The sequence below is a fragment of the Chaetodon auriga genome, chromosome 5 (assembly GCF_051107435.1).
Source record: "Chaetodon auriga isolate fChaAug3 chromosome 5, fChaAug3.hap1, whole genome shotgun sequence".
Classification (NCBI taxonomy): Eukaryota; Metazoa; Chordata; class Actinopteri; order Chaetodontiformes; family Chaetodontidae; genus Chaetodon; species Chaetodon auriga.
The window spans coordinates 265,102-280,902 of record NC_135078.1 but is presented as its reverse complement, the minus strand read 5'-3'; the positions used below and the strand labels follow the sequence as shown (position 1 = coordinate 280,902).

Here is a 15,801-nt window from a genome sequence, read left to right as displayed (position 1 = left end):
AATCTACTAAAAATAAACTATTAAAAAGTAAAAAATATAACAGTATAAATATATATACACAAGTCTGTTTGGAAACACAGTCTTAGCTGAGCGCTAATGTAACGCATAGAGTTATGGCAATGTCAATGTGACAAGTAGAGGCAGAGGTGGAGTGTGAAGAGTGTCGGGGAGGGGGGTTCCGGGCCTTGTTGATAAGGCTGACAGCAGACGGGAAAAAACTGTTCTTGTGGCGTGAGGTTTTGGTCCTGATGGACCACAGCCTCCTGCCAGAGGGGAGTGTCTCGAAGAGTTTGTGTCCGGGGTGAGAGGGATCAGCCACAATCTTTCCTGCACGCCTCAGGGTCCTGGAGGTGTACAGGTCCGGAAGAGATGGTAGATTGCAGTTAATCGAATGACAGCTGCAGTCTGCCCTTGTCCTTGGCGGTGGCGGTGGCAGCAGCGTACCAGATGGTGATGGAGGAGGTGAGGATGGACTCAATGATGGCTGTGTAGAAGTGCACCATCATTGTCTTTGGCAGACTGAATTTCTTCAGCTGCCGTAGGGAGTACATCCTCTGCTGTGCTTTCTTGATGAGGGAGCTGATGTTCGGCTCCCACTTGAGGTCCTGGGAGATGATAGTTTTCAGGAAGCGGAAAGACTCCACAGAGTCAATGGTGGAGTCTTCAGAGCGTTGAGCTCTAGGTTGTTCTGGTTGCACCAGGTCACCAGGTCACCAGATGGTCAACCTCCCACCTGTAGGCGGACTTGTCGCCATCAGAGATGAGTCCAATGAGGGTGGTGTCGTCCGCAAACTTCAGGAGCTTGACAGACTGGTGACTAAAGGGAGAAGAGCAGAGGAGAAAAAATGCAGCCCTGGGGGCATCCGGTGCTGATGGTCTTTGCGTCGGAGACGTGTTTCCCCGGCTTCGCACTGTTTCCTGTCAGACAGGAAGTCTGTAATCCCCCTGCGGGTGGAGTCAGGCACATTAAGCTGGGAGAGCTTCTCCTGAAGCAGAGATAGGATGATGGTGTTAAAAGCAGAGCTGAAATCCACAAACAGGATCCTGGTGTAGGCTCCTGTGGAGTCCAGGTGCTGGGGGATGAAGTTGAGGCCAAGTTGACTGCATTGTCTACAGACCTGTGGCTCTGCAGGCAAACTGCAGGAGGTCCAGAGAGAGCACAAGGCGCTCAAGGGACTTATGACCACAGAGGTCAGGGCGACGGGTCTGAAGTCATTAAGTCCTGTGGTCCTTGGCCTCTTGGGAACAGAGATGATGGCTGAAGACTTGAAGCAGGCTGGCACGTGACATGTCTCCAGTGAGGTGTTGAAAATGTCTGTGAACACTGGAGACAGCTGATCAGCACAGTGCTTCAAGGCAGATGGGGAGACAGAATTCAGTCCTCTCATGGATGGAAAGAGTCGTCACTGAGGTGGGTGGGGAGGTGACTGGAGCTGGAGTTGTTGGGAGGTGTCGTGGGGTATGGTTGCTGGACTGTCCCTTTTGTCTTTCAAAGCGAGAGTAGAACTCGTTGTTGATGGAGTGGGGGGCTTTAGGCTTGTTGTTAGTGATCTGCCTGAGCCCTTTCTAGACAGACGCAGAGTCGATAGCTGAGAACTGGTGTTGGAGCTTCTCAGAGTACAGTCGTTTAGCCTCTTTCACCGCCTTGGTAAACTTGTACTTTGCCTCTGGATCTGTCTTTGTCCCCACTCCTGAAGGCCTCTTCCTTTGCCAACCTTAGCTGTCTGAGTTTGGCTGTAAACCAGGGTTTGTCATTGTTTTAACTCACCCTGGTGCGTGATGGAACACAGCAGTCCTTACAGAAGCTGATATAGGACGTCACAGCCTCTATGTACTCATCCAGATTGTTGGTAGCAGTCCTGAACACATCCCAGTCAGAGTCCATACCAGACTTTTATTGTGGCACACCTATGCAATATTAATGCTGTCTAATCAGCATCTTGATATGCCACACCTGTGAGGTGGGATGGATTATCTCAGCAAGGGAGAAGTGCTCACTAACACAGATTAGACAGATTTGTGAACAATATTTGAGAGAAATGGTCTTGATGTGTATATAGAAAATGTTTTAGATCTTTGAGATCAGCTCATGAAAAAGGGGGGCAAAAACAAAAGTGTTGTGTTTATATTTTTGTGCAGTGTATATATGGACACATATATAGACACTATTTTTTTCCATACTGATCAATCAATCACAATATATAATTTCATAAGGCTGCCAATTTGAAGAAAATCCTGACTGGAGCCTGATGAAACCAGAAGGTTAACTAGCTCAACTTGAAAATATAATTTATTTACATAAAAACAGAATAACATTTAATGGTGAAAAAATGTCTTGCTCCACAATATGTTATGTTGTGATATAATAATATATTGAATAATGTTGTGGTCACTGGGATGATGGAAATATTTGTTATATTTCCCGTCTTTGTTGGCACTGACCAACGGCATATTTTGGAGACTGATTGATGTCTATTTTATTGCGATCCCTGGTTGAGATTGTGTTAATATGGTCCTAACTGAAGAGTGGGGTCCTGACCGGCTCTATCTGGAAAGTATCCTCAGACAATTTCTGTTGTGATTTGGAGCTATATAAATAAAATATATCCAACGTAATCTCAATATGGAGCTGCACAAGCGGCAACTTGTTACAGCAGTTCTGGCCGTTTTTCCTTTGTATTAGTGTCTTTTTGTGTCTTTCTCTTGTTTTTTCCATAACTGGTCTCGGTGGATCGTGTGTACATATGGATGAACAACTGGTGGGACTAGGGATTTGCTTTTTTCTACTTTGTGGATTCATTTCGGCAACTTCAGGAGATCCACTGAACTTTGGGTCAATTGTTTGCACTCGGGAATAGCTGAGCAACATGACCAGACTCCCAGTGGAAAGACCGGAGATCCCCAGGGAATAAGGAGATGGGGATGCAGAGCTGGGGTGAAGTGGTGGGACAAGACTGTTCAAACCATCCATATCGTCTCTTATTATGGGAAATGTCAGATCTCTCCCTAATAATAACTGATATGTTAAGATGGCGCTGCACTAGGGGCAGCTTTTTACAGCAGCTCCCGCTCACTGTGAGCTTTTTTCTGTTTTAGTTTCATCTTTTTTCTAATTTTTTTTATATATTCTCACGTGTTTGTGCTCCTAATTGATCAGTGCACTATAGAGACCAAAGTCGCAGTGTTTGCTCGGTCTTTCTGTTGTTTTTTTTCCACTGTTTTCGACCGTGTCTGGGGACCCAAAGTGCAGCCATGGCCCTATTGTTTACAGTAGGGATCAGCAGTTGGTGCTCTGTAGCACTGCGGTGCTGCCCCACAAGAGCCGTGAGCTGAAGAGGAGGAGACGGGGGAGCCGAGCCGGAGCTGATCACCGTGCCAGAAGGAGGAGATACAGACCCGTCCTCCTGACAATGGGGAATGTAAGATCTCTTCCCAATAAGATGGATGAGTTAGCGGCACTGACTACCGAGCATGAAGCATCATGATGTTTTTGTAAACATGGCTGACTGCGATGACTCCAGACACGGACACGGTGCTGGACTGCTTTAAGCTGCTGCAGGCAGACAGGACGAGGGAGAGTGGTAAGAGGAAAGGAGGAGGGCTGATGCAGCCTGTGATGTTCTCCACTCTATCACAAGCAGGCTGCAGACAGAGCACCCACAGGCCCTCTTTCTTATCTCTGGGGACTTTAATGCCAATGCCATGCCTCTCCATCCTCCACTCTGCCCACATTAACCCAGTACATTACATTTTGCAATACAGACAATATGATACTGGATTTGTGTTATGCCAACACCAAGGAGGCATACACTTCATCACCCCTCCTTCCCCTGGGAAGATCTGACCACTACCTGGTTCATCTCCTGCCTTTGTACAAACCTCTTGTGCACAGGCAACCAGCAGTGTCCCGCACAGTGAAGAGATGGTCCGACGAGGCTGACGGGGCTCTGAAGGACTGTTTAGAGACAACTGTGTGGGAGGAATCAATACTCTCACACACTGCATAACTGACTATATTAACTTCTGTGTGGAAAACACCGTACCTACCAGGACTGTACGGTGTTTTTCCAACAACAAACCGTGGATTAACCCCGACATAAAGGCTCTCCTTAAGGAGAAGAAGAGGGCCTTTAAATCAGGAAATAAGGATGAGCTGAAGGCTGTGCAGAAGAAGCTGAGAAGGAAGATCAGAGAGGGGAAAAACACCTACAGGAGGAAGATGGAGGATCAGCTGGAGCAAAAAAATGTCAGTGGAGTCTGGAGAGGCCTAAAAACCATCTCTGGCCACAAGGAACCTGACTCCCAAGCTGCAGGGGACCGAAAGTGGGCAAATGACCTGAACATATTCTTCAATAGATTTGATCAGTCATCAGTGTACCCAACTCCTCCAACGGGAACATGGCTGACTGCGCTGACTCCAGACACAACATCCTGCATGGTACCAGTGTCCAAGACTCCCCACCCCAAGGACCTCAGCAGCTACAGGCCGGTGGCACTAACATCCCACCTAATGAAGACCCTGGAGCGGCTGGTCCTTGTTCATTTCTGCCCCCTGGTAAGCCCATCGCTGGATCCACTTCAGTTTGCCTTCCAGCCTGGTATCGGGGTGGACGACACTGTCATCTTCCTCCAACACCGAGCTCTCTCTCACCTGGAGAAACCTGGGAGTACTGTGAGAGTCATGTTTTTTTGATTTCTCCAGTGCTTTCAATACCATTCAGCCTGCACTTCTGAGGGACAAGCTGGAGCACATTGGGGTGAACCATCACCTCACACACTGGATTCTGGACAACCTCACCAACCATCCACAGTATGTGAGGGTCGTCTGCAGCATGGGGGCCCCACAGGGAACAGTCCTGGCTCCGTTCCTCTTCACCCTCTATACTGCAGACTTCTCATACAACACACCCAAATGTCACCCGCAGAAGTTCTCTGATGACTCTGCAATCATAGGCCTCATCACAGATGGGGATGACAGAGAGTACAGAGAACTGACGCAGGACTTCGTGGACTGGTGCCAGTGGACCTGCCTCCAGATCAACACAGAGAAAACCAAAGAACTGTTGGTGGATTTCCGCAGACGAACACTCTGCCCCCTGACACCGGTGAACATCCAGGGAACAGACATCGAGATGGTGACATCTTATAAGTACCTGGGTGTTCACCTGAACAATAAACTGGACTGGTCTGGACTCACAACACAACCGCACTTTACAAGAAAGGCAAGAGCAGACTTTATCTGCTCAGGAGACTGAGGTTGTTTGGAGTGCACAGGGCACTCCTGAAGACCTTTTATGACACTGTGGTGGCATCAGCCATCTTTTATGGAGTGGTCTGCTGGGGGAGCAGCATCTCGACAGCTGACAGGAAGAGACTCGACAAACAGATCAAGAAGGCCAGCTCTGTCCTGGGATGCGCCCCCGACTCAGTGGAGGTGGTAGGAGGGAACGCTATCGCAGGTCCTTCCTTCCTGCAGCAGCCAGACTTTACAACCAGCAGTGCTCCCAGTAGACCACACACTCACCAAGACTTTCAAACTGACTGCATTATAATACACATCAACTGTTTTCACTTATACTGTAAAAATATTTAGCTCAGGAGAATTTCACCTTAAGGTGCAATATATCAATCTTTCAATCAGGTGTATTATTACTCCTTTGTGCAATATCAAATGAAAATGTCCAAGCATGACCATTCTTGGCTTCTGAAGGCAACTGATAGTAACAATGAAAACTTTAAACTAATAACTAAACTAATAAAAAACTGAAAATATTTAATTGGACTATAAGTTACTGTAGCAGTTTCCTCAACATTCATTCAAAAACTCAACAACTTGTTTCCATAATCAGTATCCCAATACACAGAAGAGTGAATAATCCATAGAAATAACTGTGTACAGTTTTGATGAAAATATTGATAAAAAGCCCAAAGCTCAAAGACTGTCTTCTTTGAAGTTATGTGGAAAATCTGTTCACTGCCACTGACGTAAGTAAAAACAGAATTTGCATGAAAGAAGTATGGCACTGAGTGACTGCTTTGAAACCACAGACTGGGATGTATTGTGCAGTCCACACGGGGAGAACACTGACAGTTTAACAACCTGCATCACGGACTACATCAATTTCTGTGTGGAAAACACTGGATAACACAGTACGGTAATTCCCAAGCAACAAACCCTGAGTGTGTCCGGAACTGAAAGCCCTACTAAATGAGAAAAAAAAAAAAAAAAAAAACATCTCAGGCTAGAGCAGTGACAGCAGGAGTGGCCCAGAATCTAGAGACCGGGAATGGCCAAATTCTACCATACAGGGTGGAGGACAGGGAAGCATGAATGAAATCACCAGAGATGAGAAGACGAGCCCAACATCTGCATCTGTGAAACCAACTAGAATAGAATGTCAAACAAGTCTAGCTGCTTTTGGAAAGCACTTAAGTGTTTGACAGTGTTTAAAGCCACGTCCTGAAGATTATAGATACATCTCTGCAAGCAACTGTTGTTTTAAAGCCTTTACTAAAGAAATCCAAAATAGATGCTAATGTATTCACTAACTACAGTTCGTTATCCAAACTTTTCATTCATCAAGAAAGTTCCAGTGCAAATCAACCCCTTTCTTAAAGGAAATAACATTCTGAATGAATTTCAGTGAGACTTTAAAACATACCATAGTACTGAAACTGCTCTTACTAAAATAAGCAACCTAAAACTAAATTGTGATGAAAGTAAGGTCTTAATTTTTGCTCTCTAACCCCTTAATTTTCACTGGGCGCATAGCATCCACATTCCGTCGACAACATGTATGACAGAGTTGACTGCTGCCATTCTTGTCAATGAGTGCATTTCCAGATGTGTAGCATCCCAGAAGCGTATCTACACTCTGCTCCTCATAGGATACGCACCAAGTCCATTTTTGATGGAGAACGTGTCAATTTGCACAGAGCAGATCGAGCCAGACAGGATGTCATGCACAGGAACAGTACAGACAATCCAGTAAATTTTCAAAATAAAACACCTGAGCAGACCTTCTATCATACATCAATAAACACAAACAAAACAGAAACTATTTAACCACAATGCCTACTCAGCAATTGTGGAAGTACACAAGGGAAAATGACCAAATAAACATGATCCGAGCAAGTCAGCAGGCACAACACTCTGCCTCTGAAACTGGACTGGTGGACTTGAGATGCTTGGAGGATGAAGCAAATATGCATCACATGTGCAACATCATGGATGCGTGCCTGGTGGAAACTCAGGTTTAGATTTAAGTGCAGCATTTGATGACCATAATATCTTAATCAATGCCTTGAGAAGCTGTTTGGTCTTTCTGACTGTGTGTTAAGCTGGTTTAAAACACACAACTGTATATATTGGGATAACTTTAACAACTTGATGGGAACTACATTTTCGTTGCTATTAAACAAAAAGTTTATTATGAAATTCATGAAGAGTTCAAATACCAAGATGGGTACAGTAGATACTCTAACTTTCAATCTGGATAGTACACTTGAGGAATGTTTTCACTGGCTTTTCCATTACAAAAACAAGTGGAGCAACTCACTAGGAGGCTGCTGAGTTTGGGTTATGGAAAGGAAAACGTTGTGAATGGGATCACTTTGGGTTAACAACACTGTAAACAGTTTGCACTGTGAAACTGTTATAATCCAGCAAATGTCATTAATGCAACCACCATAAAACTCAACAGAAGAAGAAGATGGCAGCAACCATGACTGGTCATCAATACACATTCTACATTTCTTGTCAATGCATTTGACCCAGTGAAGTCACCAACTCTGAGGGATGTCCAGAAAACAACAGCCATTAAGTGGCTACTTTGACACTGACTGAAGAAGCATCAAACCAAATCTGAGCAGAAGAAAACACTTTTCATCGACATCCAGCACGCAAAACAGGTGAGTTTTATACATAAAATACATCCAAAGAATTTCAATCATCCATTATTTTTTGAACACAAAAAGGAGTGAGAAGCACACAAATGTGACACATGCTATTACTAACTAGTCAAGCTAAAAAGTTCAGCCACCCACTTGTGTTTTTTCCCTATTAACATTAAGGCTAAAAACACACAATCACACATTGTATGCCTTCCTACGCTGAGGATTTTGCTTTATTGATGTTACTGGACTTAAGTATTTTTTTTTTTGGTGAAGGGTGAGCAACGATAACGTGGAACATTGCACAAACTACTCGTGGGGAGCTGAGAGCAAACTTGCACTGCTGAATTTTGGGGTCTGCTCCTTGATGGATTGAAGGACATCACAAAAACCACCTTGCAACTTGACAATACTCCACTGTGAGAGAATGGATGCACTTAAAGCAAGCAGGAAAACACTTGGCAGCATCCTCAATGTATGAATCAGTCCAAACAGTATGAATCAGTCCAAACAGTAAATACGAGCTATTCAGATTGTTATTCCTAACAGGTCGTTACATTGTTTTTTCACTCTGCCTTAGAGCAGTGCAGTGTGTGAGAGGGGATTCTCAAATCTCAACAAAATAAAAACCATGCACAGATCTTGTCTGTCACATACTTGTCTTTCAATCCTGATACATGTTCAACTGCCAAAGATGAGCAAAGAAACATTTCACTCAAAGCCAGCTGTTGACCTGTGGATGGAGACAATAAATCTGAGCGTCAACCAGGCACTGGGGGTACATCGTCATCATCCACTATGCAAGAAGCTGCAAACAAGGAAGCAAGGAAGATTGCATTTATTAAGACCATTACCAGTGGCGGCTGGTGAATTTTTGTCTTGTCTTCAGACTATATTATTAATTTTGCCTTTTTAAAACATAGAATATACTTGTAAAAGTCATTTTAAAAAATGTTTTATTAAAGGAAGGGCTGTGTGATTCTACATGATGTGAGACAGAGGGGGCAGCCCCCTAGCGCATTCTATCGGCCAGCCGCCCCTGACCATTACGCTTATATACACTACTGACAAAAAGTTGTGAAATTTCAGGATGAACCTAAAATGAACTATAACCTTTACAGGTGAACTTAATTTGACCTTCTCTAAAGTTTTGAATGCACATGTCCAGCTGTTCAACGTTTCATACTTTTTGCACAACTTGCTGTTCTTGAACAGGGAGCTGAATGGCAAAATTCACAACAGGTGTTTGATCCATGATTCGACCAATAAATGTCTTGGTTCAATTAGAATTGGTAACAGTCCTCTTCATCATGCTGTTCACATTTTGACATCATGAGACCAAAATGACACCTAACAATTGTTTAACAGTACCTCACCATTGCAAGGCTTCAAACAGGATGTTCTCAGAGGGAAGTGGCCAGTTAGAGTGTCACAGAGTGTCATCGGCAGGTTGCAACAGAGATACAGAGAGACTGGAAGAGCCACAGAAAGGCATAGTGGACATAGTGGACATCTTTTGGCCACATCCCACACTGATGACTGCTTCATTGTGAACAGTGCCCTGCAGAACCAGATGATGAATGCCACTCAGCGTCTGCTGGAGACTGGGGTACCTCAAATGGAGTGGCCTGCACTTTTCTTCTGAATCCCATAGAAAACATATGGGATGAGCTGAGTCACCGTGTAGAGGCTCATAACTCTGCACCCCAGAACCTCAATGACCTGAGGGCCACCCTTCAAGAAGAGTGGGATGCCATGCCTCAGCAGACAATAAGTTGACTTGTGAACAGCATGAGACGTCGTTGTCAAGCTGTAATTGATGCTCAAGGGCTCATGACAAGTTATTGAGACATTTACATTTTTTGTTGTGGTATACCCACCACTGTTGTTGGCTTTTGTTTCAATTAATTGTTTGAGATGAGGAGATCACCATTGCATGCTTCTACCTAAATGCCCTACTTTCATGATATAATATCACTGTAGCGTGAACTTTTCACATTTTCCATAAATTTCACCCAAAAGTCAAATATCCTAACTTTTTGTGAGTAGCGTATATGTATACACATACAGTACATACATACATACATACATACATACATACATATATAGGTATCCAGGTGGACTTTGATTTTAGAGTTATAGTTACAGAAAGAAAAAGATCACGTGTATTTTTTGAAATTGCCTTATAACCCAATAGTCCTGTTACAGTATCACACATTTTTTACCAAAATATTTTATGTTATATTGCATTTATTTATTAAAGGGTCTTTACTTTGTTTGCAATTTATTTTTTGAAAGTTGTTGAAAGTTGTTTTATGTCTTTTTGCACATTTTTGACTGGGATTTGGAATAAAACCTTATAAAACGTACGCAAGGTTGGTTCTGCTTTCACTGTACAGCAAACTACATTCTCCCCTCTTGGACTTTGGGAAATTGTCTCTGAATAGCGGATCACCAGCTGATGATGTTGCTGGGGGGCATCTTATGGATAGGGCTGGAAGATGCCATTCTATTAGAGACAAACATTTGACAGAAAAAACATCAACTTCCATCCTGCTAAAGCTAAGTAGAGCAATGTAATTACATGGATTATTAAAATGTTGAGGTTAAATATGGAATAACTCACATCACATCTGTTGACTCAGTCAAGGCTGTGCGGAATATGCTGAATCATATATAGAATTCAGTGGATCTGGAATGTCCACAGATCAGCTGCCTTACAGTGTTCTCCTCTTCCTCCTCTAGTTCCACTTCCACTCTTTATTGGTGCTGATGTCAGGAAAGGTTGTGAAACTGTGATGGTAATAGTTGTAGTGCCAACACCAACATCACCACGCGATACTTTTTTCTGTGTGCATTTGATACTGTTAGGATCGTATTGACCTGTTCTCTCCTAGTGTTTCTCCTTGCCCTTTTCCTAGTGTTATTGTTGTTTGTCTGTTCTCCCCTGTCTGTGCAGCTGGGTGCACCAAGTAAGCTCCACCCCCTCAGGGGCTCACCTGAGAGGCATGTTCCTGATTAGGCACAGTACTTAAGGGGAGAGCCCTCCCCTACCTGTGCCAGATTATTCCTCTATCCATGGCTGTGTCTGGTTGTTCCCACTGTGAGTACTATGTTTCTGTTCCTCCTCTCTTCGTGAAGTTTGCTAATGCTAACTGCCCTTTAACTGCCACTTATCGTGTGCTCCTGTGTTACAGTGCCTACCTGCCGCTTCAGCGCGTGCCTTGCCTCAAACCCGCCTTGTCGGAGCTCCCTTTGTTCTCTCCCACTCCTTTTGAGTGCGCCTTTAGTTTATTTATTCTCCACTCCTTTTGAGTGCACTTTTTGTTGTTGTTTATTGTTAATAAATTCTCGTTTTGCTTGATTGCTGTGTTGGGGTCTGCATCTTTGGGTCCAAACAGATATATTAGGCAAAAGCTTAACAGATACATAAAAGCAGACTTTCCATATCAGTCATGTCTAACTCAAAAATAATGTGCAATTTCAACTTCAACAAACAACAGGCCACATATACTTGCCTAAACACCAAGAGCAATAACATATAATGGATGCATTTTTTACATACTTTTTTTCCAAATTTTACACTACGTACCAACATGTTGAAAAGCATGGCCAATTGCCAAATTATGGACGTAAAGCACATTTTCCCAAGGCACAACATGCTAACATTGCTAAGCCCTGATTCCCTGAGTCAAACACAACTCCTTTGACTGCAGACCACCAACATGCAGGATGGGAGGGTGAAAAGGTCTCAGTGATTCAAGCAAGTTGTTAACTTCTTGTGAAACCCTATAAAATCAGCAATGGCAGCAACAATCAGAAATGCTTTGGAAACATCTAAGTCACACCCATTCTCTCATTTTGCTCTCATGTTATTAAGTGTCGATAAGATGAAGTTTATCTTACAGACATTCATCTAATAAAACAACAGCATCAATGTTACTGTGGATCCTGCAGCAGCTAAGTAACCAAAAACTTAATATCTAATATTTACTTCAGCTAGTGTTACACAGCCAAAGAAACAAATAGCATGAATATTTTTTTTAAATACTTACATTTCCTTCTCCTGCACCTTCGCTATGGACAGTTGGTATGGATGCCTCTTTTAGCAAATGTTTTGCTGCCACTCCGGCATGGTACTGTCCCCAGTTGGAAAAGTAGTTGAACTCAAAGAGGTTAGCACATATGAACAGGATTTTGCCGATTGTAGCTGGGATGTTGCCATGAAAAATAAGGTTTATCCACTCAGCAGCTCTGTCCTTTGAGGCTGGAAGCTGATTAAGCAATATGTGCTGCTCTGAATAGCAAAAAAGCAATGACATTGCTTTAAAAAAGCCCTACTCAATCCAGGGATAGAGATACTCAGATGTAGGGCTGGATTATGGAAATGAGTCCCCTCTTTACATAGGAAGGAGAGCCAAACTGAATAGCTTGTTGAATTCCATCCTTTCTGACAAGGCCAGCCAAAACACACTGGGTTGTCTGATTTCACATTTTGTGGGTTGGAAGACACTGCAAATCCCCAAATGTATGTGTACAAGCACTGAAAAAGTGAGTTTTCTTAAAATTTCCCCTTTAAATATTTCTCTACCAAAACTAAAATTGATCAATTTCCTAACAATTACTGTCATCCAAAATATGTTATTATGTAGTGCAGGTTGATTAGTCAGTTCTAAACTACTTTACCATGCAACACTTTTCCTTCCCTCATGGGTACTTTTCCAGGGACACAGGAGCCGTTTTGGGAGAACAGTACTTTGACCAAAGGAACCAAGGCCTAAATTTCATTTGTGGAACACAGATACTGGCTCTAATAAACTCACTGATCTGGTGGTAGTACTCTTTATATTAGTTATTATGTTATTATGTTAGTGAACTATATGGTAATGATTTGAATCTATAAAGGAGTGTTCAGACTATATATGGAGCTAATTTCAGAGGTGCTGCAGCTGCAAGCAAAGCTAATAAAAACATGAAAATTAATGTAAACAGATGTGAATGTGCACTAGGTAGTAGAAGCTGAGGTGTAGAAGCATCCGTGCAAGTTGAAAATGTTTTAGCTTGAGAGAAACATTGACTCTAATCCCAAGGGCCTAAGAGCATTGATTGTTCAGGGCACTGCTGAAAAACTCATCAGTCACGAAGGGACAATTTCCTTGACAGCATGGTGGGAGGGGAAATAGGCACGACTCTCGTTTTGACTTCACAAGTTTGAGTGACATGGTGCTCTAATAGAGAGCTGCTCCAAACCAAATAATGATAACTTTACGGCCTCTAAAGGCCCCATAACTAACAGCATGAAGCACTGCACACAAAGTAGCACCCACATTGAGGGTGGAGAGGGTGTTTAAACAAGGTAACCCTGCCTTTGTTTTCATGAAAGAAGAGGAGCCATTTGCAGTAAAAACAAGCGTGTCTCAATTGCAAAGGAACCGGATTGTGGATGTGTCTGAACGTGTATATGAGGAGGGAGGATGAGTGACGTCTGACTGAAACCAGGGTTCCTGCTTAAAATTCAGATGCGTCAAGAAAATTTAAATGCCATTGAGGTTTCATTTATCTCATGTCACCTGGGCTGACCACGCAAACACAAAACATACACAATCATACACACTTCAAATCCTTCTTCCATCTATCACTTCTTTTTTTGTCCAATTACAATTACAATTACAGTCATTTGGTAGCCGCCTATATCCAAAGCAACGTACATATGAATTCACACACCGACGGCGCAGCAGTTTTGGGGTTCAGTATCTTGCCCAAGGATACTTTGGCATGTGGACTGCCGAGGCCGGGGATTGAACCACCGATCGTCCGATCGGCAGATGACCACTCTACCCCCTGAACTACAGCCGCCCCATGTCCCTTGACTGTTTCTGATTAAACAAAAGGTATCTTACTCTTTAACTGAAAGGTATCTCTACAGGGATACTTTCCATAATGTTATCAGACACTTAGAACAATCTGAGCCTGTCGCTGGCAAAATCACTTTTAGTGGACATATATTGACAGTGGACATATGCTCAGAGGGATCACATTGCAGTCTATTTCATGGCTGCCAGCTACTGCACTCTCATTCAGTACTGAAAAAACTTCAAAAATTGTCTCCATAAGTCATTTGGACACAAAAGACATGGTAAAATAGGTGCAAAAATAAATAGAATAATAAAATTTCTCCTTTTATAGATGGAATGTGTAAAAATAGATATCGGAATGGTTTGAATCATGTGGGGGGTTTTTTTAGAGGGAATTGAGGGACAATTCGAATGTCATTCTTGCCCGTCTGACCTTAGTGTATACTGTACAATACACTAACCATGTTAAATGTATATAGTGCTTTTCCAGTCTCAAAAACCACTCAAAGCACTTTGCAACATGTCAGTATTCACACACACATTAGTACACTTGTGGAAGAGGCTACAATTCAATGCAATGCATGTTAGACTGTAATTTATGACATTTTGTTATGTTTTCCTGTATAGGGGCTTTGTGTATGTGTCTTTCTGTTTTCCACAGTGGAGGTGTGGCCTGGCGGTGCAGAGGGCAGATGGTGCACCTGACGCTCATCCACTGATTTCTCCCTGCATTTAAGCAGCGTAGCAGCATTGTCTCACTGCCAAATCATTCAAGATTCATGCTAGACTTTCCAGCCTCTCTGTATCCGAAATCTTGTTGTTACCTAGTCGCCTGTGAGCGTATCTCAGTTCTTGTTGCTTTGTTTCCCTAGTTTGTTCTTCTCGTTTTGATTTCCTTGTCATAGTTGTGTGTTTTGTTCCTACCCGCTCACCACGGTGTAGTTGACGTTTTCTTTTAGGGCTGATTTTAGGTTCATGTAGTGATTAATTTGTTATTTAATAAACCGTTGTGTTTTGAACAGCTCCTTTCATAATCATAACAGAACAATCTGGCCAATATGGATCTGGCAGTTACTCGGCTTGGAGATGGGGACCCCGCTGTGCAAAACACTTTGCGCAAGCAGGATGAAACTCAGAGTTCGTGTTTCAGGCAGGCATCCCCCTCATTCCTCTGTCTGAAAACATTATTATAAAGGCACTAGACAGCAAGCTTCTCACCACAATCACCCATCATACTACACCTCTCCAATTAATCATCAAGCATTGTTTTAGGTCACTCCTGGCTCGAAAACCACAATCCTCACATTGCCTCACCACCTGTTCGCACTTGGCTATTCCTCCCTCGACTAGAGCAGAGACCCCGGAGAACACCAGTCCCCTGGATCTCTCTTCGGTTCCCAAGTGTTACCATGACTTAGCTGAAGCCTTTAACAAAGATAAGGCCCGGTCTCTGCCTCCCCACAGGCCCTATGATTGCTCCATAGACCTCATGTCCCGCTGCCCTCCAGTCACATGTACAGTCTGTCGAAGCCGGAGCAGGAGGCTATTGAGACATACATAGGTGAGTCTTCGGCGGCAGGCATTATCCGGACCTCTGCCTCCCCACCCGGGGCAGGGATTTTCGTGGTGGAGAAGAAGGACAAGTCAACAGATATCCTCTGCCACTTCCTTTGGCCGCGTTCGAGCCCCTCGGGTGACGATCCAAGTTTCCAAGTTAGACCTGAGAAATGCTTACCATCTGGTGCGTATCCGCAAGGGGGATGGGTGAAAGACAGCATTTAATACACCGTTAGGGCACATATTTAGTCATTCCATTTGGACTCACAAGCGCCCCAGCTGTATTCCAGGCCCTGGTGAATGATGTTTTGAGGGATTGTCTGGACCACTTTGTGTTTGTTTATCTGGACGATATCTGATTTACTTCCGTAACCAGGATGAGCACATTCAACAGGTGCGCCTCGTACTCCAGAGGTTGCTGGAGAACAGGTTATTTATCAAGGCGGAAAAGTGTGACTTCCACCAGTCGTCTGTATCATTTTTGGGGTACATAATA

General features: G+C 43.5%; 2 protein-coding genes across 3 annotated transcripts in view; both read right to left on the bottom strand.

Moving 5' to 3' along the window:
* LOC143321515 (zona pellucida sperm-binding protein 3-like) overlaps positions 1-1,885 on the bottom strand; it is a 31,913-nt gene extending 30,028 nt beyond the window's left edge. Inside the window, exons 1-2 of the mRNA XM_076731928.1 lie at positions 1,801-1,885; positions 1,039-1,137 (exon numbers count right to left, since the gene is read on the bottom strand). Coding sequence (XP_076588043.1) covers positions 1,039-1,137; positions 1,801-1,885 — 184 coding nt within the window. The remainder of the gene's footprint in view (positions 1-1,038; positions 1,138-1,800) is intronic.
* arid3c (AT rich interactive domain 3C (BRIGHT-like)) overlaps positions 1-15,801 on the bottom strand; it is a 115,345-nt gene that overhangs the window by 86,046 nt on the left and 13,498 nt on the right. The gene's annotated exons all lie outside the window — the stretch shown is intronic.